Source organism: Trachurus trachurus (assembly GCF_905171665.1).
Source record: "Trachurus trachurus genome assembly, chromosome: 13".
Classification (NCBI taxonomy): Eukaryota; Metazoa; Chordata; class Actinopteri; order Carangiformes; family Carangidae; genus Trachurus; species Trachurus trachurus.
Genome location: NC_139892.1, coordinates 10,615,766 through 10,637,048, shown reverse-complemented (window position 1 = coordinate 10,637,048; position 21,283 = coordinate 10,615,766). Strand labels below are relative to the sequence as shown.

Here is a 21,283-nt window from a genome sequence, read left to right as displayed (position 1 = left end):
TGTGTTTGTGTTCCTGCTTGCTGAGGTTTGCAGGTGTGTGTGTGTGCATGTGAATGAATTAAACATTTTAGAGGCTTAAAAGATCATTATGGGGATTATGGAGATTTAGCAGCTCCACCTCCATCCTCACCCCTTCTCCCCTCTTTTTCTGTCACCTCCCTCCTCCTCCTCCTCCCCCTCCTCCTCCTGGAGGTGCTCAGTCCTCTCAGCTGACTCGGCTTTGTTCAACACTGAAGAGTTTCTAAAACTCTTTTGTAACCACTCACGCTCCATCGAGAAAACAAGAGAAGCACAGGTCGATGCTGCTCAAGCTGCAGCGTCAAACATGGATGTTTTCATAACTGGAGTATGAAAATTATTTAAAGTGCATTATCCTGTGTTTTTATGTATTTTAAAAACAAATTTGTCTGGATCTATCGATAGATGTTCAACAAGGCACTCTGCTCTGCTTTGAGGAGTGAAGCCTGTAAGGTTTCACCACCACAGAGGAAACTTTAAAGTCGGAGTAAAGAAAACAAACAATGTTAAGGAAACCCTGGGAAAGAGACATGGCTCTGTCGCAGCGTCATCCTGGGTGTATCGATCACAGCTTCGGGCCCTTTGGGAGGACGACGACGACCGACTAGAGTTCCCTGAGAGACGGGACAACACATAAAGATGTCTGACCTCAGCCAGGTCGCTGTGTACTCAGACTCCTCGGATATTTACAAGGTGAGTGAGGACGACAAGATGGAAGAGGCTGGTTACTGATGATGGTGTATTGTAACTAAAATCCATTTGAATGAAGTCCTTGCATTAATGGTACATTTAGAATAAGGCCAAGGTTCCTACACATTTGAAATGTCCAAATTCCATACTTTTCCCAGACTTCTTAGTAAAAAAAATCAAATAATTTGTAACATTTGAGTAAATAGATGTGTATCATGAAAATAAATCATGCAATTAATCATTTGTTTTCATTATTCTGAATGTGTACGCCATTATGTAACCAAATCATTTCCAGGAGATTGTAGCTAGGTAGGTACAATAGCGCATACAAAATAATTAACCCAAATAACTTCAGATAAGACCAAACCCAGATAAGTGTTAAGATAAATATAATTACATACTATAGTTTCCATTTCCCATACATTTCCAGACCTGGAAATGTATCAAATCAAATTCCATACTTGTGTAGGAACCCTGTAAAGTGAGTTTTCCTTGTCTTGTCCTGTGTGAGATTAATAAAATAATCATTTCAAGCCATATGGACCTGAAAATCCACTTAATATATATTTTTTTTTTCTAGAGCTTTCAACCATTAAATCTACAGATGAAGTCAGTTACTCAGCCATGGATCTTTTGTATCATTATATTTCATAATTTGTTTTCCTGGTGAAGCCCATTGATACAATAGGGTTGAAAGAGGCAACCAGTAGCCTAATTGCAAAAAACAGTTTATAATGTTGGTTTGTGTATATGGTCAATATTCCCAAATGTATTTGGTGCTGTGGCGCCAACAGCAAACAGGTTAATGTTAATGTTATAGGTTAATGTTAATGTTAATGTTAATATTAATGTGACCATGTTCACAGCCCTGTGTCTAAGCTGTTAAACCAGAAACCAACATCAGTGCACGGCCCCTCTAACTTTTAACTACTGCGTGTGTTAGGCCACAAATGAAAACAGTGACTGCTGTGATCTCAAGCAGCAGATAGGTACATGATAAGAGTGCATTGAATCAGCTATAATCCATGTTTTTTAACCATATAAACCTACAGAAAATGATCCAGGTGTTCATATGTAGTTTTAAAGAACTGTTTTCCTTGTTAGTCTTACTGGTACAATCCACTGCTGGACTTCTATTTGCCAAAAAAAGGCCAAAAGCACAGTTTAGAAATAAAGGCCATTCCTGCTCCGTACAGTAACTCCTGAATGTGGAAATGAGCAACAGTTTGCCAGAAAAGATGAGTTGCTATATCGACTTTAAGGATGTCCAACCGTGTCAAACTAAACCAAACTGTGCCAGAAGTTTGCTGACATCAGCGACCACAAGCTCCCGGCCAGAACAAGGACGTGCTTCTGTGGTTATGAAAACTTGTAATTTTAGAAGAGGAAGAATATGATATTTATACCTGGAACTGCAATTGTATGAATTATTATTATAATTTTTTTCAATTGGGTCATTTTCATTTCCACTTTTCCCCGTTCTTCTCCTTTTCGCAGAATGTTTTCTGCAACCCTGCCTTTGAACTGGAGGGGGAGCGGGAGGAGAGGGTGGAGGGCTTCAGGACGTCCTCGTCCACCCCCGAACCGGTCAAACCACCGGCAGCCGGTGAGTCAGACAGTTATTTATATGACAATGTGCTGCTGCATATGAATCATATCAACTGAACTAGTTGTGTGTCCTGATGAAGAAACGGTGGTTAATCCAACAGTTTCACATGTTAAAGGGACAACGAGGAGTTTCTATTTGGTTATAAAAAAGTCTCACGTTAATGTGGATGAATCTCCGCTACCCACACTTGTTAATGGGCCCATTTTCGATTAATAAATAGTTTTGTCTCTATCGTTATTTTGTTATTATTAGTGGTGGCGGAAATGCTGGTCGAGGCGACCAGCGTTTCTGTACTTTCGGTTTTGTGGCGAGTCATGAGAATAACGCCGCCAAATCGCCGTTTATGGTCGGAACTACGACGGTATGTGATCGTCTTCGAACCTCTGACTTTAATTATTGATGAATGAAAACATGAGTCTGTTCTTGCGCCGGTCAAAGAATTTCACGGTGCGCGCGGAGGCTCATAAATGTGGTCTGAAAACGCTTCGCTTTTCCCAAACTCCTCGTTGTCCCTTTAAAGTGTCGGTCTGCTGGTTGTAGCTGTAGTTTGTCCCACTCAACCCGCCCTGATGTTACAGTGAATCAAGGAAAGCCAGCGTTGCTAAGTGGAAAGGTGGAGCCGGTCGTTACGAGGGAAGTGAAATCAACTTGAAACCACAACATCCAGATTGAAAATGATGAATTCTGATTATTACATTTCCATCAACTCTGTCTAAGGAGGAGGAACCCAGTAGTTAACGTTTTAGTATACTATTCTTACACAATAACCACAGTTCATGTAGTCGCATAAATTATTTATGTATTTAAAAAAAAAAAAGTATCCTTCTATTTATCTATTTATTCATTCATAATCTTATTCTATTTTTATAGAATTTTTACTTTTCGAGCCCCTGAGAAACGTCATCTCATTTTGTCTACACTACACTGTAACGTAGCAAACTGATAAAATAAAGACCTTTGACCTTTGACCTTTAAGTTGTAGCTGATTATTGAGCTTTAATTTTGATTCACTGTCCAGGAGTGGTGGTGGAACGGTGGTGGTCGAGTTTTTCTGTCTCTAAGATTTAGAGAATTCACTTTTTAACACCAATAAAATGAAATGAGGCGAATGCAAAAAAAAGTAAAATGAAAGCAGAGAGTTGATGTAGTGTTTCTGTGTGTGTTTCTGTGTGTGTTTACTGTCATTTTGGCGCAGGTTGGGGTGTGTTTGGCGTGTGTGTAATGCGTCTGCGGGGTCCACGGCGTGGCTGGGGGGTGGTGTTAGTCACTGCTGCCGTTCTGCTCCTGCTAGCGGCCGTCGGACTGGCGCTGGCCCTCATCCTCACACGTATGTCACTGAATTGATCATTACTAGAAATTACAACGGTAACACCTTATAATACTGTAAGTACTACACACTATTAAGCATTAGTTAAACATTAATAAATACTGAATTCATCAATTATAACACATGAATACTCATTAAAAAAAATTACACATCATTGATAAGCACTAATTGTATTTAAAAAACTACATACTAATAAGTATTCATGCATTATAAATGAAGAATTCAGTATTTATTAAAGGGATAGTTCAACATTTTGGCAAATTGGCCCATTGCCATAATCCCTATAGTTTTAGGAGTAGGTTTGTTACCTTTAATTGTTGGTGCAAGCTATTTTTAGAACGGCGGAGCAGAGCCGTGAGCTGCTCAGAGCTATGCTATGGAGGCTAAGGGAATTTCTTGGTTTTCCTTGTCAACTCATCAAATACACAATCCAACAACTCCAAAACGCTTTCGTGGACAAGTTGTGACTTGCACATTCACCACGCTATGAGATAATAACAGAATGTTATGAGACGGAGCCATTTTCGAGGTAAATTCAGAGTCTGCTTGCTGAAAAACTGCCCCTGCATCAGCGGTTTTGCATGAATTTACCTCTAAAACAACTCCGTCTGGTAACGTTCTGTTATTATCTCATAGCGTGGTGAATGTGCAGGTCACAACTTGTCCACCAGAGCGTTTTGGAGTTGTTGGATTGTGTATTTGATGAGTTTGATGAGGGAAAGCAAGAAATCCCATGAGCCTCCGTAGCGTAGCTCTGAGCAGCTCACGGCTCTGCTCCGCCGTTCTAAAAATAGCTTGCAGCAACAAATAAAGGTAACGAACCTACTGCTATGACTATAGGGATTATGGCAATGGGCCAATTTGCCAAAATGTTGAACTATCCCTTTAATGCTTAACTAATGCTTAACAGTGTGTACTTATTATTATAAAGTGTTACCATTACAACAATAAAACGTTCATTGTCGTGTCACGTTTCCATCCATCCTGTGCTCGTGTGTGTTTCTCTCTCCGCTGGTTGTAGAGATGAAAGGCCAAGCGGTGGAGGATCAGGTTTTGTCCACCAGCCCTTCACACACACCGAGCGCAGAGGACGGAGAGTCGCATGTTTTACCCACAATCCCCTCTAACAGAAGTCACCGGGGCAGCACGGCCGCACCGCAGACCACCAGGGTCCCAGTGTCTGAAACACGTAGGTGATTCCTAAACAACATATCCCCACTCACTCCTGTTGTCCTTCTGGGTCAAATTGCCCCAATATGTTCACTTCCTCCATCCTTCCTTCTTTCCACAGTAATTTTTCCCTTCCTTCTTTCTTTCCTTCCTTCCTCCTTACTTCTTCTTCCTTCCTCTTTTGATCCAGTTGACCTGGTCTGTTCCCTATACCTCCATCTTTTTTCCTTTCCCTTTTCCCTTCCTTCTTTCCACAATCCTTTCTGCCTCCCTTCCTTCCTTCCTTCCCTTGCTTCGTCCTTACTTCTTCCTTCTTTTTTGACCCGATCTGTTCCCTCCCTCCCTCCATCTATCTTTCCTTCCTTTTTCCCTTCCTTCTTTCCTCCCATCGTTCCCTTCGTCCTTCATTTCCCTTCATTCCTTGACCCAGGAGGACAGCAGGAGGGTTAAAGGGATAGTTCACCCAAAATTGAAATTGCACTCATTATCTACTCACCCTCATGTCGACTAAGGGCTGGGAGAAGTTTCAGAGTCCTCCGTGGCTTCTCTGAGTTACAGGGGGTCTCGGCGTAGCAGTGCATGTCAATATAACGTTTGCAAATGGATACCAACTGTCTTCGTAACAAAAAGACACACCAAAAAACATCCAAATACCTCCATGCTGCTCGTATGTAATGTCCGTCTTGTATTGAAGCCCCGAAATGCGAAATTGTCCCGAAAAAAAAAGAGTCTATTTTTCAAGCTTGTTTTGTAGCGGAAGCTCCTCTTCCCGGTTCATCAAATTGGACGAACCGGGAAGAGGAGCTTCGAGAAGCTTCCGCTACAAAACAAGCTTGAAATATAGACTTATTTAATTTTTTTTCGGAACAATTTCGCATTTGGGGGCTTCAATACAAGACGGACATTACATACGAGCAGCATGGATGTATTTGGATGTTTTTTGGTGTGTCTTTTTGTTACAAAGACAGTTGGTATCCATTTGCAACCGTTATATGGACATGCACTGCTACGCCGAGACCCCCTGTAACTCAGAGAAGCCACGGAGGACTCTGAAACTTCTCCCAGCCCTTAGTCCACATGAGGGTGAGTAGATAATGAGTGAAATTTGAATTTTGGGTGAACTATCCCTTTAAACGTCCAACATAAATTATCATCTGGTGTTGTTGTCGTCCAACTGGTTTGCCTTCGTCCCGTCTTGTCCCGTCCTCAGGTTGCGGCGGCGTGCTGACCGACCCCGAGGGCAGCTTCAGTTCTCCCAACCACCCCGGCTCGTACCCGCCCAACTCGCTGTGCGTGTGGGTGATCCGAGTCGCGCCCCCGTCCGCGGTGCAGATCCACGTGTCCTCGCTGGCGGTGGAGGGACCGTCGCCGTGTCTGTTCGACTGGCTGGAGGTGCAGGAGCAGCCGGAGCAGAGCTCGGTGGTCACCAGGTTGGTACGAGGCCCCGCGGCGTGTGGCGGTGACCTGCAGGAATCGAACATCTGAGGTTGACACACAGAGACCTGAGTGAAACTACTGCTTAACTATTTTAAAGGGGTAGTTAAACATTTTGGCAAATTGGCCCATTGCCATAATCCCTATTAGTCATAGCAGTAGGTTCGTTACCTTTAATTGTCGGTGCAAGCTATTTTTAGAACGGCGGAACAGAGCCGCAAGCTGCTCAGAGCTACACTACGGAGGCTAATGGGATTTCTTGGTTTCCCTCATCAAACTCATCAAATACACAATCCAACAACTCCACAACGCTCTGGTGGACAAGTTGTGACCTGCACATTCACCACACTATGAGATTATAACAGAACGCTACCAGACAGAGTTGTTTTAGAGGGAAATTCATGCAAAACCACTGATGTGCCGAGGGCAGTTTTTCATCAAGCAGTCTCTGAATTTACCTCTAAAACAACTCTGTCTGGTAACGTTCTGTTATTATCTCATAGCGTGGTGAATGTGCAGGTCACAACTTGTCCACCAGAGCGTTTTGGAGGTGTTGGATTGTGTATTTGATGAGGGAAACCAAGAAATCCCATTAGCCTCCGTAGCGTAGCTCTGAGCAGCTCGCGGCTCTGCTCCGCCGTTCTAAAAATAGCTTGCACCGACAATTAAAGGTAACGAACCTACTGCTATGACTAATAGGGATTATGGCAATGGGCCAATTTGCCAAAATGTTGAACTATCCCTTTAAGCCTGTTCTGCTTGAAGGAAAAAAAGAGGATCAAGGTTCATGTCATTTCCTTATTTGGTTGCTAGATGGCACTAAAGGTCTAAAGTATTTCTTAGTAACTGGAGGTTTCTTGGAAAGATCTCAGTACATGTGAAGACTTGTTTTGGTGATTCACATTCTTGGAAAGTATTTTCTTGAACATTCAAGAAACTGCAAAGAAAAAAAAGAAATTACCCAAGTCCTGCTGACAAATCCTTTTAAGAATTTAGGGTACAAAGTTCAGACTCATGTGGCAACTCCAGCTCCAGCTCAGGCCTGCGTTTCTCTCTCTCTCGCTCTCTTTGCAGGTTTTGTGGTAACGTGGCACCGCCAACGATCAACACAAACAGCAGCACGGTGTGGGTCACCTTCCGCTCCGACAGCAGCATCGCAGGCACCGGCTTCACGGCTCAGTACAGGACCGTACTGCCCGGACACAGTCAGTATAGTCGCCTGCATCTGGAAAGCCTACGTGTTGCTGCTGCTGCTGCTGCTGCACTCTAGTTTGAGATTTATTCTTTTTTCTTCTTTTTTTAAAAAGAAAAAGTGACAGACAGTACATACTGATGAACATTTCCATGCAAATATGCATGAGATGGTAGCTGAGGCTTATTTCCATCTCCAGTCCCACTGGCAGGATGGTGTTCATAGAAAAAAGGGTTACACTTTATAATAAGTCCACGCTATTAAGCATTAGTTAAGCATTAAATACTGATTTCATTATTAACATAACACATGAATACTCATTAGTATGTAGTTTATAAACACAGTTAAAAATGCTTTACTCATCACTGATAAGCACTAACTGTATTTATAAACTACATACTGTACTAATGAGTATTCATGTGCTATAAATGAAGAATTCAGTATTTATTAATGCCTAATGCTTAATAGTGTGTATTTATTATCAAGCGTTACCGAAAAAAGACAACAATAAGATAAATGTTAATAAAGAAGGAGGATGTTTTGAGTGTGCAGTTGCTATTTTGTTGTTTTCTAAGTTTTAAAGTTCAGCTCCAGCACCTCTGCAAAGTACTGTGGCCTTTTTCACAATAAAGAAGGAGATTAAAAAAAAAAAAAAACACAATGGCAATAAAATTATTGAATGCAGGCCGGACATCTTCCATGTTGTAGAGGAGTTAGTAAAATGTGCAAGTTGCTAAAGTGCTACTAGTGCTAGTTGAAGTGCTCAGCGCTTCATATTATTGCATATATCACATACATTTGGTCTTAAAGTCCTTTGTGAATAGCACACTTCCCTCTTGCACGTACTGTTTGTTATTGCATGTTGCTTGCATTCAAAGTGTATTAAAGTGTGAGTTAAATTGCACAATGCCCATTGCACAAGTGTACTGGTCACAGGTCACTGGTCTATTTTCAATAATAAATACATACAAATTAAGTTATAAAGTAACAGTGCAAACTTGTGTGCATTCATGTGGCGTGTCGTCGTGTTGTGTTTTCACAGAGAGCTGCTCCAGAGAAGAGTTCATGTGCGACAGTGGGCGCTGTCTGCTGCCCGTGTCTGTGTGCGACGGTCACCCAAACTGCCAGGACCAAACGGACGAGGCAAACTGCAGCCACAAACACAAGGGTGAGAGCCATGGACGTCAAGTTACACATGAATTTACAAGTGCATCTCAATAAATTAGAATATCATGTAAAAAAAAGTCCATCTCCAGTAGTTCAAGTCAAATAGCCCCAACCAAATACTGAGTACACATATTGTAGATGGCCATACTTCTCAGAAGGCCACATTTCCATAGTAAAAATGCTTTTTATTGGTCTTTTGTAATATTCAAATTGTTTTAGATACTGAATTTTAGGTCTTTATTAAATGTAAGTCATAATCATTACAATTAAAGCAGAAGTAAGCGGAATTTTGGCAATCAGCAATCATTTACATAGAGTGTTTGGTCTGAAACACATGTCTGTCAGTCACTCTGCTCTGCTGTAAGCCGAGAAGAAAACTTTCCTTGTATCCTACAACCTTTATCCAATGAAGAGAGAGAACGGCATAAAGGGGCGGTCCTCTCTGTGTGTGCAGCCAAGGGATGCGCGTGAATGTGGTGACGTAGGGACAAGAAGTTAGCCAAAACGACCGGATCGCTTACTTCTGCTTTAAAACAAATTATATAATAGAAACATCAAATGTTTCATTCTGTTTGTAATGGATCTATATATTGTATTAGCTTCACTTTTTGAATTGAATTACTGATTCGAATTTATTGAGATGCACCTGTGACACACTTGAACAACTCAAAGTCTGAACTCTTGACTCTACCTCCAGAGTGCGGTGGGCAGAAGACCGGTCCTAACGGCTACCTGTCCAGTCCAAACCACCCGAAGCCTTATCCTCACCAGCAGGTACGCTCAACTCAACATCCCAGTACGCAGCTGAACACACCCTGCTTCAATGTCTTTGTTTTGCCTAACCTCTGAGTTACTCTGTTTTCCATTAGCTGTGTATATGGTATATAAATGTCGAGGAGGGTCACGTCGTCACGCTGAGCTTCAGGAACTTCAGCCTGGAGACTCAGGACGTGTGCGAGTTCGACTACGTGGAGGTGCACGACAGCATCGGCACCGGAGCTGGAAGAGTCCTGGGAAGGTGAGACACATCACGGCTTTGAGCTTTTTATCCGGTGGCACATATCTTATTTTACACACGTGGACAAAACTGTTGTCAAAAGCCAAATCAAATAGACTGAAAAACTCATCCATAACACAAGCCATTATCCAACTTAATTCAAATACTAAACAGTTATGATACACTCTTATTTTTTATTTTTTACCTCGATTGTATGGAACAGCTCCCACTTTGCCCTCTGGGGTACTGCCATTCAATGTTGTTCAATGTTGTGTAGAGTTTGTGTGGATGTGCTCTATATGTTCTGTGTTTTTTGCCCTTCTGCAATATGAATTTCCCTTTGGGGACAATAAAGTTTAAGTTGAAGTTGAAGTTGGTAGCCTTCTGTTAAGGAAAGAAAAACTCACAATTGTCACTGAAACAACTTGAAACAGACAAAAGTGGTGATGAATAAAAAATGAAAACCAGACATTGCTTTTGAATTGTGGTTCAACAGAATTAAGAGTAAATAAGGTCGCGCACATCCAGTTTAAAAAAAAAAGGTGCTGGCCTCAAACATAAACGTGGACAAAAAAGAGAAAAGAGGAGACCGCACACTTCAGCTCCCTTGTGTGCAGATTTATTAGCACATCAAAAATAATAAGACTTATTTTGAAAAGACTGTAACGTTTCGAAACGTTACTTTATTTTTGAAAAGACAGTAACGTTACTGTCTTTTTATTTTTGATGTGCTAATAATAGGGGTGTAACGGTACACAAAAGTCACGGTTCGGTACGTACCTCGGTTCAGGGGTCACGGTTCGGTACGGTTTCGGTACAACAGACACTATTGAATGTAAAACTAAAATCTTGTCTTGTGTTATAAAAGTTAAAAAAAAAAAAAAAAAATATTAAGATCATGCCATTCATTAATTCTAGAGGAAAAAAAACTTGCACTTGACAACTGACAACTATTATTAAAAAAAACAAAAAAACAATAAACTAACATCAATGTTGGTTTACACAGTTAATTTAGACTAGATGCCAGTTGCTTTGGTGATGTTTCTGGTCCTGTCTGTGTTCATCTCAAGAGGCTTAGAAGCAGCGGGATAAGTTGTTACACACACAAGTTGTCTTTTTCCTGCACCAGTGATTGACATGTGGGAGGGGAGGCGGGTAAACATGCGCTACGTGTTTGATGCGTTTCTAGCGACGCAGCGCGCATCCGTGAAACATCGCCGACGGACTTTGTCTGGTGGACCGGACAAAGTCTATGGTCGCGAGCCGCCGCCGACGCCGTTGTGTTTCATTAAGCCACGGTGAGATAAATGCAGCAGACAGCTCTCCTCCTCTAACTTCACTCTCTCATCACTTCTCTTCTTCGTCTGTTATGACGGTTGTAGCAGCTTTGGGGCTCATTACCGCCACCTAGATTGGAGTGAGGACTCGACTTTTTTTTTTTTTTTTTTTTAATATTCATTCAGACGTATTCGTCGTGTGACTGTGTGCACCGAACCGTGACCCCCGTACCGTGACGGCACGGGACGAATACATACCGTTACACCCCTAGCTAATAAATCTGCACGCAAGGGAGCTGAAGTGTGCGGTCTCCTCTTTTCTCTTTTTTGGTTCAACAGAATTACAAACTAATTAAAACAAACCAATGAAAACTGGCCCTGACAAAAACAATGGCACCCTTAACTTAATCTTAACTTAATATTTTGTTGCGCAACCTTTTGTCTCAGAAAGCCCGGTCTAAATCGCAGGTCAGGAATCGTCCAACAGGGTAATAAATCTAGACACACAGCAGATAAAAACACCCAAGTATGGCTAAGAAGAACAAAACATATTGTACTATTCTGAAGTGGCCTATCGAACATGTGTGGAAAGAGCTGAAACATGCAGCATTCAAACCTAAGACAGCTGGAGCAGTTTGCTCACGAGGAGTCGGCCAAAATACCTCTCGACAGGTGCAGGTCTCATTGAGAGTTTCAGAAACCACCTGACTGCAGTGATTACCTCATAAGGTTGTGCAACAAAATATGAAGTAAGGATAAAGTTAAGGATACCATCATTTTTTGTCTAGGCCACTTTTATTAGTTTGTTTTTTTTAAAGATAATTCTGTTGAACCACAATTCAAAAGCAATGTCTGATTTTCATTGTCACTTTTGTCAGTTTCAAGTTGTTTCAGTGACAATTGTGAAGTTTTTCTTTCTTTAGAAGAACAGGACTGACAATTTTGTCCACGTGTATATACGTAACTCTGCTGGACAATGAATGCAGCTTCAAGTGTCTTCTACTTTAAATCCTAATCCATACGTGTGTACTCCTCCTTTAGTGTGAGTTATATAACCACAGTGCTCTGAGGCATCTTTTATTTCCTCTGCCTTTTGTCTCAGGTTTTGTGGAACAACCTTCCCACCAGACCTGACCTCCTCCGGCCCCCACATGACCGTGGTGTTCGTGGCTGACGAGGGAGTGGCCGACAGCGGCTTCAACGCAACGTACCAGGCCGTGTCTGTGCTGGACCGTGAGTTCTAGCTCTTAGAAACCAAAGTATTTCCTTTGCTTCATCCTTCCTTAACTTCCTTCTGTGTTTCTTTTTTCTTTAACTAAAAAGGGAAATGCGGTCCCGGCCAGTTCGCCTGCAGTTCCGGCGAGTGCCTGCAGCCACAGTGGTTGTGTGACGGATGGAACGACTGCCCCGACGGAGCGGATGAACAGGGCTGTGGTAACTCCACCTACCCTCCCTTCAGTGAGTCCCTGTTATCTGACCCTGATCATCATCATACTACGTGTCACAGATACAGCAGTTTTTTGTCTACAGAGGCACAGATACATTTCCTTTCAAAATAAAAGTTTGCAGAATAGAGAAAATTTATCACCGTAAAGCTTTCACATTTTAGCCTTAAGATTATATCACCATTTCCTTTGTGCATTAGCAGCACACTGGAACACATAATATGCCGGGCAGGGGGGAGGCTCATTGCTGCGGATCTCCTTCCAAACACACTGACACCCAAACACCGTCTTATTAATGACCCCTATCTTCCAGTTATCTTCATTGGAAGGCTATTATATGCACCGTCTGGTTCTTATTTTTTATTTTTAGATTACGGTAGATTTAAATTATTACTCTTTTAGGACAAATGCAATTCTATGTAACTTTTATTGTATTTATTTTATTTTAAACTATTATTTTTATTATTATTATGATTCCTAAAGCTACTTGCACCAACTGTACGTCGATCATGTCTTAGATGCCAGTGCTCTATTCTCCCTTTTAACACTGTTTTGTTTCCTTACATGTTTTTAATATACTTTTTATTTTATTCTATGCCTTATTCTGTGTGCCCTTGACAGTAAAGTACATCCTTATTTCCTGTCTTCATGCCCTCAGCTTCATCGTGTGAGCGTATAGAGGTAGAGATGTGTCTGGGCCTCAGCTACAACCTCACCTCATTCCCAAACATCTGGCTGTCCATCGCCGATCAGAGAGAAGCTGCCACACTCCTACGGCAGTACCGGGTAAAGAAAAAAACAAAAACACCTTCATAACGTTTCTAATTTACCTCTACTGCAGTGGTGGACAGTAATGGAGTAAATTTACTTGAGTACTGTACTTAAGTACATATCCAGAGGATTTGTACTTTACTTGAGTATTAGATTTCTTTGGTACTTATTACTCTTACTCGAATACATTTTCAAGACAAATATGTTTACTTTTACTCGAAAAAGCTCAAAAGTACTCGTTACTTTCAGGTCTGCTCTTTCTTTTTTTTCCCTAAAATACTATTGAACACAAGTTGTGTTTGTCAAAGAAGGAAACCCTAACCCCTAAAAGCAGCACATCGGTGGTTTCAAAGAGTTAATTCTCAGAAACAGAAGTTAAAAGGTCCTTAAATTAATTTAGAAAAAATTATAGTAATTCATTGATGTGAAAAATAAGAAATGTACTCTGCACTGCAAAAAATCAAAATCTTTCCAAGAATATTTGTCTTATTTCTAGTCAAAATGTCTAATTTCTAGTCAAAACTAATCTCATTCTACTTAAAATAAGACTCATCACATCAAAAGTAGCTTGTTTTTAAACAGTTTTTTACTTCTTTGAAGCATATTTTCACTTGAACTAAGTAGAAAAATCTGATAGTGGAGCAAGTTTTTCTTCCTTATTACAAGCACAAAAAAAACGTGCTTTCACTGGCAGATTTTTCTACTTATTTCAAGTGAAAATTTGTTTGAAACAAGTGAAAATGATCTAAAAACAAGTTAATTTTTAGGTGATGAGTCTTATTTTAAGTGGAAAGAGATTAGTTTTGACTAGAAATAAGACATTTTGACAAGAAATAAGTCAAATATTCTTGGAAAAATTGAGTTTTTGCAGTGTACTCTTATTTTTACTTAAAGTAAATTTAAAAGCATGTACTTTTGGATACTTAAGTACCTTTAAAAGCATGTACCTTTTTACTCTTACTCGAGTAACATGTAGACTGAGCTACTTTTACTTGTAACGTAGTAAATTTTGACCAGTAGTATTTGAAGAGTTCATTTGCAAAAGCAGATAAGTGCCATTTTGAAAAAAATGAGCTGAGGCTTTGTAATTATTCTTTGCATAGTGTTGTTTTCAATAAAACTCAAAGTCACTCAACTTTGGTTTGACTGATATCACCTTATGTAAATAAAAAATAAAAAATGAAGATTCTATAAGTTATCTGCTTTTGCAAATGAACTCTTCATTTGTACTCTTACTCAAGTACTGCGGTCGAGTACTCTGTCCATCTCTGCTCTACTGTTTGTTCTTGTTGATGATGTGTTGTTACCTTCAAAGACTTGAGGCTCTGCGCTGTCTGCAGGTGCTGATGGAGCTGGCCTGCTTCACGCCGCTGCAGAGGCTGGTGTGTGGGATGTTCCTGCCCCAGTGCAGCGCTCAGGGCGGCGTCCTGCAGCCATGCCGCTCCGTCTGCTCCTCCGCCGAGCAGCTGTGCAGCCAGGCGCTGGACCTCCTCTCCTTCAGCTGGCCCTTCAACTGCCACCTCCTGCCCGACTCACAGGACCCCATGGAGTGCTCGCTGCCTTGACGACGCAAAGAGTCGGAAGTTACACTTAGTTGTGCCGTTCGTAAGAGAGACACCTTGAGGACGAAAAAGGCCCTTTTTAAAAAAAATCTGGACAGCATTCAAGAGTCGCGTTGTAGAAAGTAGTGTGACGCTCAGTCCTGCACATAAAGCTTCAGCAGTACAAATAGAAAATTGTGACACAGTAGCTGTTTTAACAGAAAAGCTTTTATCAGGTTTTTTGTGATTCCCAAAAACCAAATTGGAAGTTTTCAGCCTCCAAGAGAAAATCAAACTGTTATAAATTCACTTTTTTGCACTATTTATTGTTTTGATGTCATGTAAATCATGTAAAAAAGACAATGAACACTCCAGCTTCAACACTTAAAAACAAACTTTAATGCACTGTCCTTCAACAGAACACAATATGATGTGCTTGTGTTATTTCAGTGTTTATAACAGTCCAGGCTTCATAAACTGGGAACAGACGATGGGTTGAACAAGTCATGAGGTCTGAGGCATGGTAAAATAAAACAAATTCAGACCTCATGAGGTCAAAGTCATGTGAGTTAAATTAACTTGATTGGTAACTTCTGAATTAGGGAGGAAAGGAGTCGGTGACGAACAGAGGTGCAGTATGGACGCGATTTTGCTACACAAAGCTTGATTGCACGTCTCTCGTAATCAGATCTTCTGAGCGTCAGGAGGACAGGTCTTTTTTTAACACTTGTAAACAGTTAATGGTGACCGAGCTGCTAAGAAGGAACAACCAGTTTCAACGTATGACTTAAAGCGACGGCGGTCAGGCCCCACACTCGGTGCTTCCCGTTGCGAAACACTGGGAGTGTGTATCCATACTTGTCACCGGTGCGGAAGTGGGTGTAGCCGCAGTTCTGGGGGTTGCACAAGTGGGACAAGGACAAGGTGAAGATCTCCTCCACCTGGGACGGAAACAAGCACATAACAAACATATTCAGTTCTGTTAAATAGCAGCCAAGAAAGACATTTGTTGATTTGTTGCAGTGTCTATTAAAGTGTATGTTACTGTAGGAGATGATGAAACAAACATAAAAGCTGCAGACTGAGCTGAGATGAACTGGTTCGGTAGATGTATGAAACAGTCAACACTGAAGACTGCAAACTGCAAACAATGACTGTGGTGTTATAGTGTCTGTTGTGGTATAAACACTTACCGAATACTGAATTCCTATTTCCATGTCAAAAAATAAATCAACTAAACAAAATGTAGGGATGTGGCAATAAAATAAAACACAATACAATAAAAAGGACTGGCGTACCTCTCCAGGGTTTGGTTTGAAGGACAACTCCTCTATGGGGCCGAGGTTAGCCAGCACAGGAGCAATCATCATTCCTGACTGGAGACCAAGACAAAACACACAAACATTACAGATTTGGTATTCAAAACAATCAGATTACTAAAAAAAATGTTTGAATAAATCCTACATGAAGCAATATATTATGTTTTTTGATTGCTTTGTCTGTGTATCACTTCTGTTTCTGTCTGTTTGACAGTTTACTGTATATTCAGGCAAATTTCTGAAGGCCACTTTATACTTTATTTAGGGATATTTCTGAAAATTCATTAATTGATTGGTGGAGTGATCATAGGATTTAAAAAAATCAATCAACTATGACGATAAAGAATACTTTTTTTTTTTTAGTGATTCATTAATTAAAATGACCAAATCAAATCCTCAAACGTGAGGCTTTGGTGCTAAATCATACTTCCGTGAATGTTTTTGGGTGTAATTGAAAAAAGTTGCATCACTATTTAAAAAAGGGATACTTCACCCAAAATCAATAATTCACCAATTTTCTACTCACCGTCATGCCAAGGAAGGGTTTGGAGAACTTTCAGTTATCAAAATGCTTTAGGAGTTCCAGGGGGGGTCCGGCTGGCAACGGGTTTTCATATCATGGCGGTGGATAGAGTTCACTTTTGAATCGTCCAAAAACACACACTATGAAACATCCAGATACCTCCATACTGCTCGTCTGACCCAAGTGTCCTGAAGCCACATCATGAAAAAGTTGTTTGGAAAAAAACTGTTTCTAGCCTTGTTGTACTAGTAGCTCCCAGTGGCTCTGTTGGTGTTTGTGCGCATGTGAGAGATTTGCTGCGAGATGTTCGTTCGTCGTTGTAAACCATTGGATGTATGATGTAAACACGGAAAAACATCTCGTGCAGCCACTGGGAGCTACTGCTACAACGAGGCTAAAAACAGAGATCAATTTAATTTTTTCCAAACAACTTTTTCATGTGGCGGCTTCAGGACACTCGGGTCAGTACAGACGAGCAGTATGGAGGTATCTGGATGTTTCATAGTGTGTGTTTTGGATGATTCAAAAGTGAACTCTATCCGCTGCCATTATATGAAAATCCGTAGCCAGTCGGACCCCCCCTGGAACTACAAAAGCCTTTTGATAACTCAGAAAGTTCTCCGAACCCTTCCTTGGCATGACAGTGAGTAGATGATTGGCGAATTATCAATTTTGGGTGAAGTATCCCTTTAAGGCAACATCTATTCTTTTAATATTTAAATACAGTTCACTGCTTCACCACATGGCTTTAACCTCAGTCTGACTCACCATGTCCCTGAGAGGCTTCAGGACCCCCCAGACCTTCTCCGCCCCCACATGGACACCCAGCTCCTCGCGGGCCTCCCTCAGCGCCGTGGCAACCACATCTCTGTCTGACGGGTCGCTCTTCCCTCCTGCAAAGCTGCATATAAATTGGGATATAAGGTCATGTATTCTACGGTATACTTAAAGGGATAGTTCACTCATTATCTACTCACCCTCATGTCGACTAAGGGCTGGGAGAAGTTTCAGAGTCCTCCGTGGCTTCTCTGAGTTACAGGGGGTCTCGGCGTAGCAGTGCATGTCCATATAACGGTTGCAAATGGATACCAACTGTCTTCATAACAAAAAGACACACCAAAAAACATCCAAATACCTCCATGCTGCTCGTATGTAATGTCCGTCTTGTATTGAAGCCCCGAAATGCTAAATTGTCCCAAAAAAAAATTAATATATCTATATTTCAAGCTTGTTTGTAGCGGAAGCTTCTCGAAGCTCCTCTTCCCGGTTCTTCAAATTTGGACGAACTGGGAAGAGGAGCTTCCGCTGCTTGAAATATAGACTTATTAAATTTTTTTCGGGACAATTTCGCATTTCGGGGCTTCAATACAAGACGGACATTACATACGAGCAGCATGGAGGTATTTGGATGTTTTTTGGTGTGTCTTTTTGTTACGAAGACAGTTGGTATCCATTTGCAACCGTTATATTGACATGCACTGCTACGCCGAGACCCCCTGTAACTCAGAGAAGCCACGGAGGACTCTGAAACTTCTCCCAGCCCTTAGTCGACATGAGGGTGAGTAGATAATGAGTGCAATTTGAATTTTGGGTGAACTATCCTTTTAACTGAATGTTTGTAATACTAGTTTGGCCTCTTTATTGGCCGTAACTCACCTGACGTCTCCCTTGTGCCGGCCCTTCAACGTGCTGGAGCGCAGGGTGAAGAGAAACGCCGGCTGCCGCTCCACAGAGCAGAGCGAGACCAGGACGGACGCCCACCTCCCCTGGCTCTTCCCTGGGCTCTGACTCGCTGCCTTCCTGCCCTTGTCCGCCTCGTAGAACTTCAAGTTGGGCCCGAGGCTTTGTCGACACCTGTTTTCATTCTCCGGGGATAAACAGTCTCTCCAGGCGTCGACCGGGGCTCGGGGGTTAGCAGCCTGATGAATAGCTTTGATTTGTTGAAAAACAGCGCCGTGGAAGTGGTTAACAACAGTCTGTGACGACGCACTTGCCGACAAGTTGAATCGTCTGTGATATAAACGGCTTTGAGTCTTATGGGTGAAAGTGAGTGAACCTTTGTCCCCAGGCCTTCTCCAGGGTTGAAGGCAAGTTGTGCGGGTTAAACAGTCCTGGTAAGAGCTCACAGCTTTGGGGGTTTGACCTGAATCTTCTACTACAGTGTATCTCCAAGGATCAGATGCTTGTTTGTCTTTTGTAGAGGTAGAAACTAGGGTGGTATGATGACGACGGTGATGGCTGGAAAAATTGACTTTGGGTGCAAGGTTTTGCAACGAAGCCTCTCTCAGATGGCGACTTCCACAGTCCGAGCTAAATAAAGACGGTTGCATTGCACAGTACGCAGTCTCTGAGGAGGACCCCTCCTGGTTTCTGCCTCTTTCAGCAATCCTGCTGTATCTGCTTTCTCTCCCATGTTTTGCAAACGGCCCCGCAGCACCAGTCGGCTCAGACAAAACACAGAGGTGGGGGTCTCTCAGTAGCAGCAACGACCTTATGGGGCACGACCAGGTCAGGATGTGAGGGCCCCTAAACATCCTAAAGAAAAGAAAACAGGGAGAATCAAAGAGTCTAAAAAGCATCATCAGATAATGTTGTAAGTTCGAGACCCATGTTTTTGGTTTTGGTCGACCTAGACTCTGGATTTTTTCTCAAGACCACAGCTGCAGTGACATCTTTTAAAAAAAAAAAAATTTTTTAATGACCAATGTCTCGCTGTGTCACTCGCTTACTTTGGTTCAAGTTTATTATGTTTAATCAAAACCTTGTTTAAATTAAATATGGTAGATTTTTTTAAAGAATCTTTTCTAGCTGAGGAATAATGTCAACCCATGTGATTATTATTATGACTACTGGCAATGAATACAGTAAATGGTCTCGCATTGGTTTGGTCTTGACTACAACACTATCTTTTTTTTTCTTCTTTTTTTTTTAAAGCACAAATGTCTCTCTCTGTGTCACTTGCTTACTTTGGTTTATGTAATGTAATTCAATAACTTTGAGATAATTCAAATTGTTGACTTTTCCATGTGCAAAACTTGGTTGCACCAGTGTCAAAAGTGGGAGGAAACTTTATCAGGTTCTGTGCTGTACTAATCTGTTCAATCCAAACTTTGTTTCAATTAAATTTGATGTGAAATTATATTTTCTTTTTAGCTGAAGAATAATGTAAATATCAAGCCACATTGGTCTCGACTACAACACCACCATCAGATAACTACACCAACATGTTGATCAGTCTATAATCTGACATCTGAGGTAAACAGAGTACATATCTCCATTTATAGCAGCAGTAGAGGAGGAAATGTTAACATAATCTGGTGTCTACAGGGGCCTTGAACTCAGATCGACCACAGTTTAAACAGACAGAGCAGAGGTTCAAACCCCTGACATGACAATCATCTGACTGACACACTTATGTAGTCAAACTTTGGCTAACAGCTACAGCTGCTACTGAACTATCTCAGCGGTGTCAGCGACGATTACAAAAATAAAGCACATCTAAATATCGCGTTTATGGGTTCTCCACTAACAAATAAAACTATAATAATACACTTTAGTAGCTGTCCTTGTCTTGTTTTGACTGGAAACTGTCAAAATATACGCATGCTAACTAGCCCGGCTAATTAGCATTAGCATCAACTAGAAAAACACACACACAGCTGAATATTTAATCGGATCTAAAAACACACATGTGGTCGCTGACATGTCCGACGGGAAGGCAGATATAAGCCACGCTGCCAGAGTTAAATGTTAAGTGTAATATGAGAGGGGGAAACACCAACACTCACCTTGAAAGTTGTGTGACGCTCCTCCGTTAGCCGCCGGTGGCTTCGGTGCTGCCTTCACTGCGCCGCGGAAACGACAAACGTCTGGCTTCATTTATTTATTTATTGTCCGCTTATCTCTACAGTAAGTTTTGTCTGTACATGTTATTACCTTTATTGATGCTGAAATACAATGTATTGTTTAAATTAAAACATAAAATAAAATACAATTTAGAATAAATACGGTAAATAAATAAAAATGCCAAACGTATGCTGCGTTCAAGACAACTCGGAAAACTATTTTTTTTCCGACTTTAATGCGTGTGGTTCGAGACGCACCACAAAAACATGGCAAACCAGGACAAAGTGCTTCATCTAAGCCATTAAAACATTACAAAAGGTACAAAACATTATTTATTTTTAAAGAAGCATTTTAAAAATAATGAAACACATAATTTAAAATCGAAGAGAAATAACAACATGAATCCACAACATCAGTAGTGTGTAAACCGTAAGTAGGCCTTTAGACTCAAGGTCCATAGGCAAGACGAACAACACAACAACAGACATACATAAAAGGGAATAAAGCTTAAAAAAATAAAATTAAAAACTACATAGGCCTTGCCTGATTTCAATAATTGAAATGACTAGAAAGTTACATTTTAAAACCTTTTAAAATTTAAAGTAGGCTAGTAGGCTATAGTTAATAGTGAAATATTGTATATTCCTAACGTTTTAATGTATTTTGGTATTAAAAATGCACTGGTGTGCGGGTGCAAATTGTTGTGTGACGTCAGAAGTCGGGGTAGACTTTTTTTTCTCTGACCTCTGACCTCCTAAGCTTGTTTTTTTGTTTTTGTACTGAAAATGAATGGAGGGCGATGTGAGGTGAATTTACATCATTATTGTCTGATGAACTCATCTGGAAAACATCCCCATTGTTTAAAGGTGACACCCCCGGTCGTCACGCCTCCATTGATAAACCAGTCTGTCTTCTTTTGTCTCAGGCCTTGACCAGCCTTGTGTGTTTCACTGGTGG

General features: G+C 41.2%; 2 protein-coding genes across 3 annotated transcripts; one reads left to right on the top strand and one right to left on the bottom strand.

The window, feature by feature from the left end:
* Positions 1–657: 657 nt before the first annotated feature.
* mfrp (membrane frizzled-related protein) lies at positions 658–14,662 on the top strand (the record flags this gene model as incomplete). Its single annotated transcript, XM_083984586.1, has 13 exons — positions 658–711; positions 2,206–2,314; positions 3,513–3,644; positions 4,666–4,833; positions 6,025–6,244; positions 7,323–7,453; positions 8,483–8,608; positions 9,305–9,381; positions 9,477–9,625; positions 11,984–12,114; positions 12,205–12,339; positions 12,985–13,112; positions 14,438–14,662. 13 exons carry the CDS (start codon positions 658–660, stop codon positions 14,660–14,662), a joined length of 1,785 nt encoding a protein of 594 aa, XP_083840712.1.
* Positions 14,663–15,005: 343 nt separating this feature from the next.
* Positions 15,006–20,329, bottom strand: nudt8 (nudix hydrolase 8). Of its 2 annotated transcripts, XM_083985210.1 has the most exons (5): positions 20,269–20,329; positions 18,137–19,015; positions 17,249–17,381; positions 15,937–16,014; positions 15,006–15,579 (listed from the first exon to the last, which is right to left on the bottom strand). In XM_083985210.1, the coding sequence occupies exons 2-5, from the start codon at positions 19,012–19,014 to the stop codon at positions 15,394–15,396; spliced, it is 1,275 nt and encodes a 424-aa protein (XP_083841336.1). In that variant the 5' UTR covers position 19,015; positions 20,269–20,329; the 3' UTR covers positions 15,006–15,393. The 2 variants fall into 2 exon arrangements, with proteins under 2 accessions (XP_083841336.1, XP_083841335.1); XM_083985209.1 differs by having other exon boundaries at positions 18,137–20,317.
* Positions 20,330–21,283: the final 954 nt, after the last annotated feature.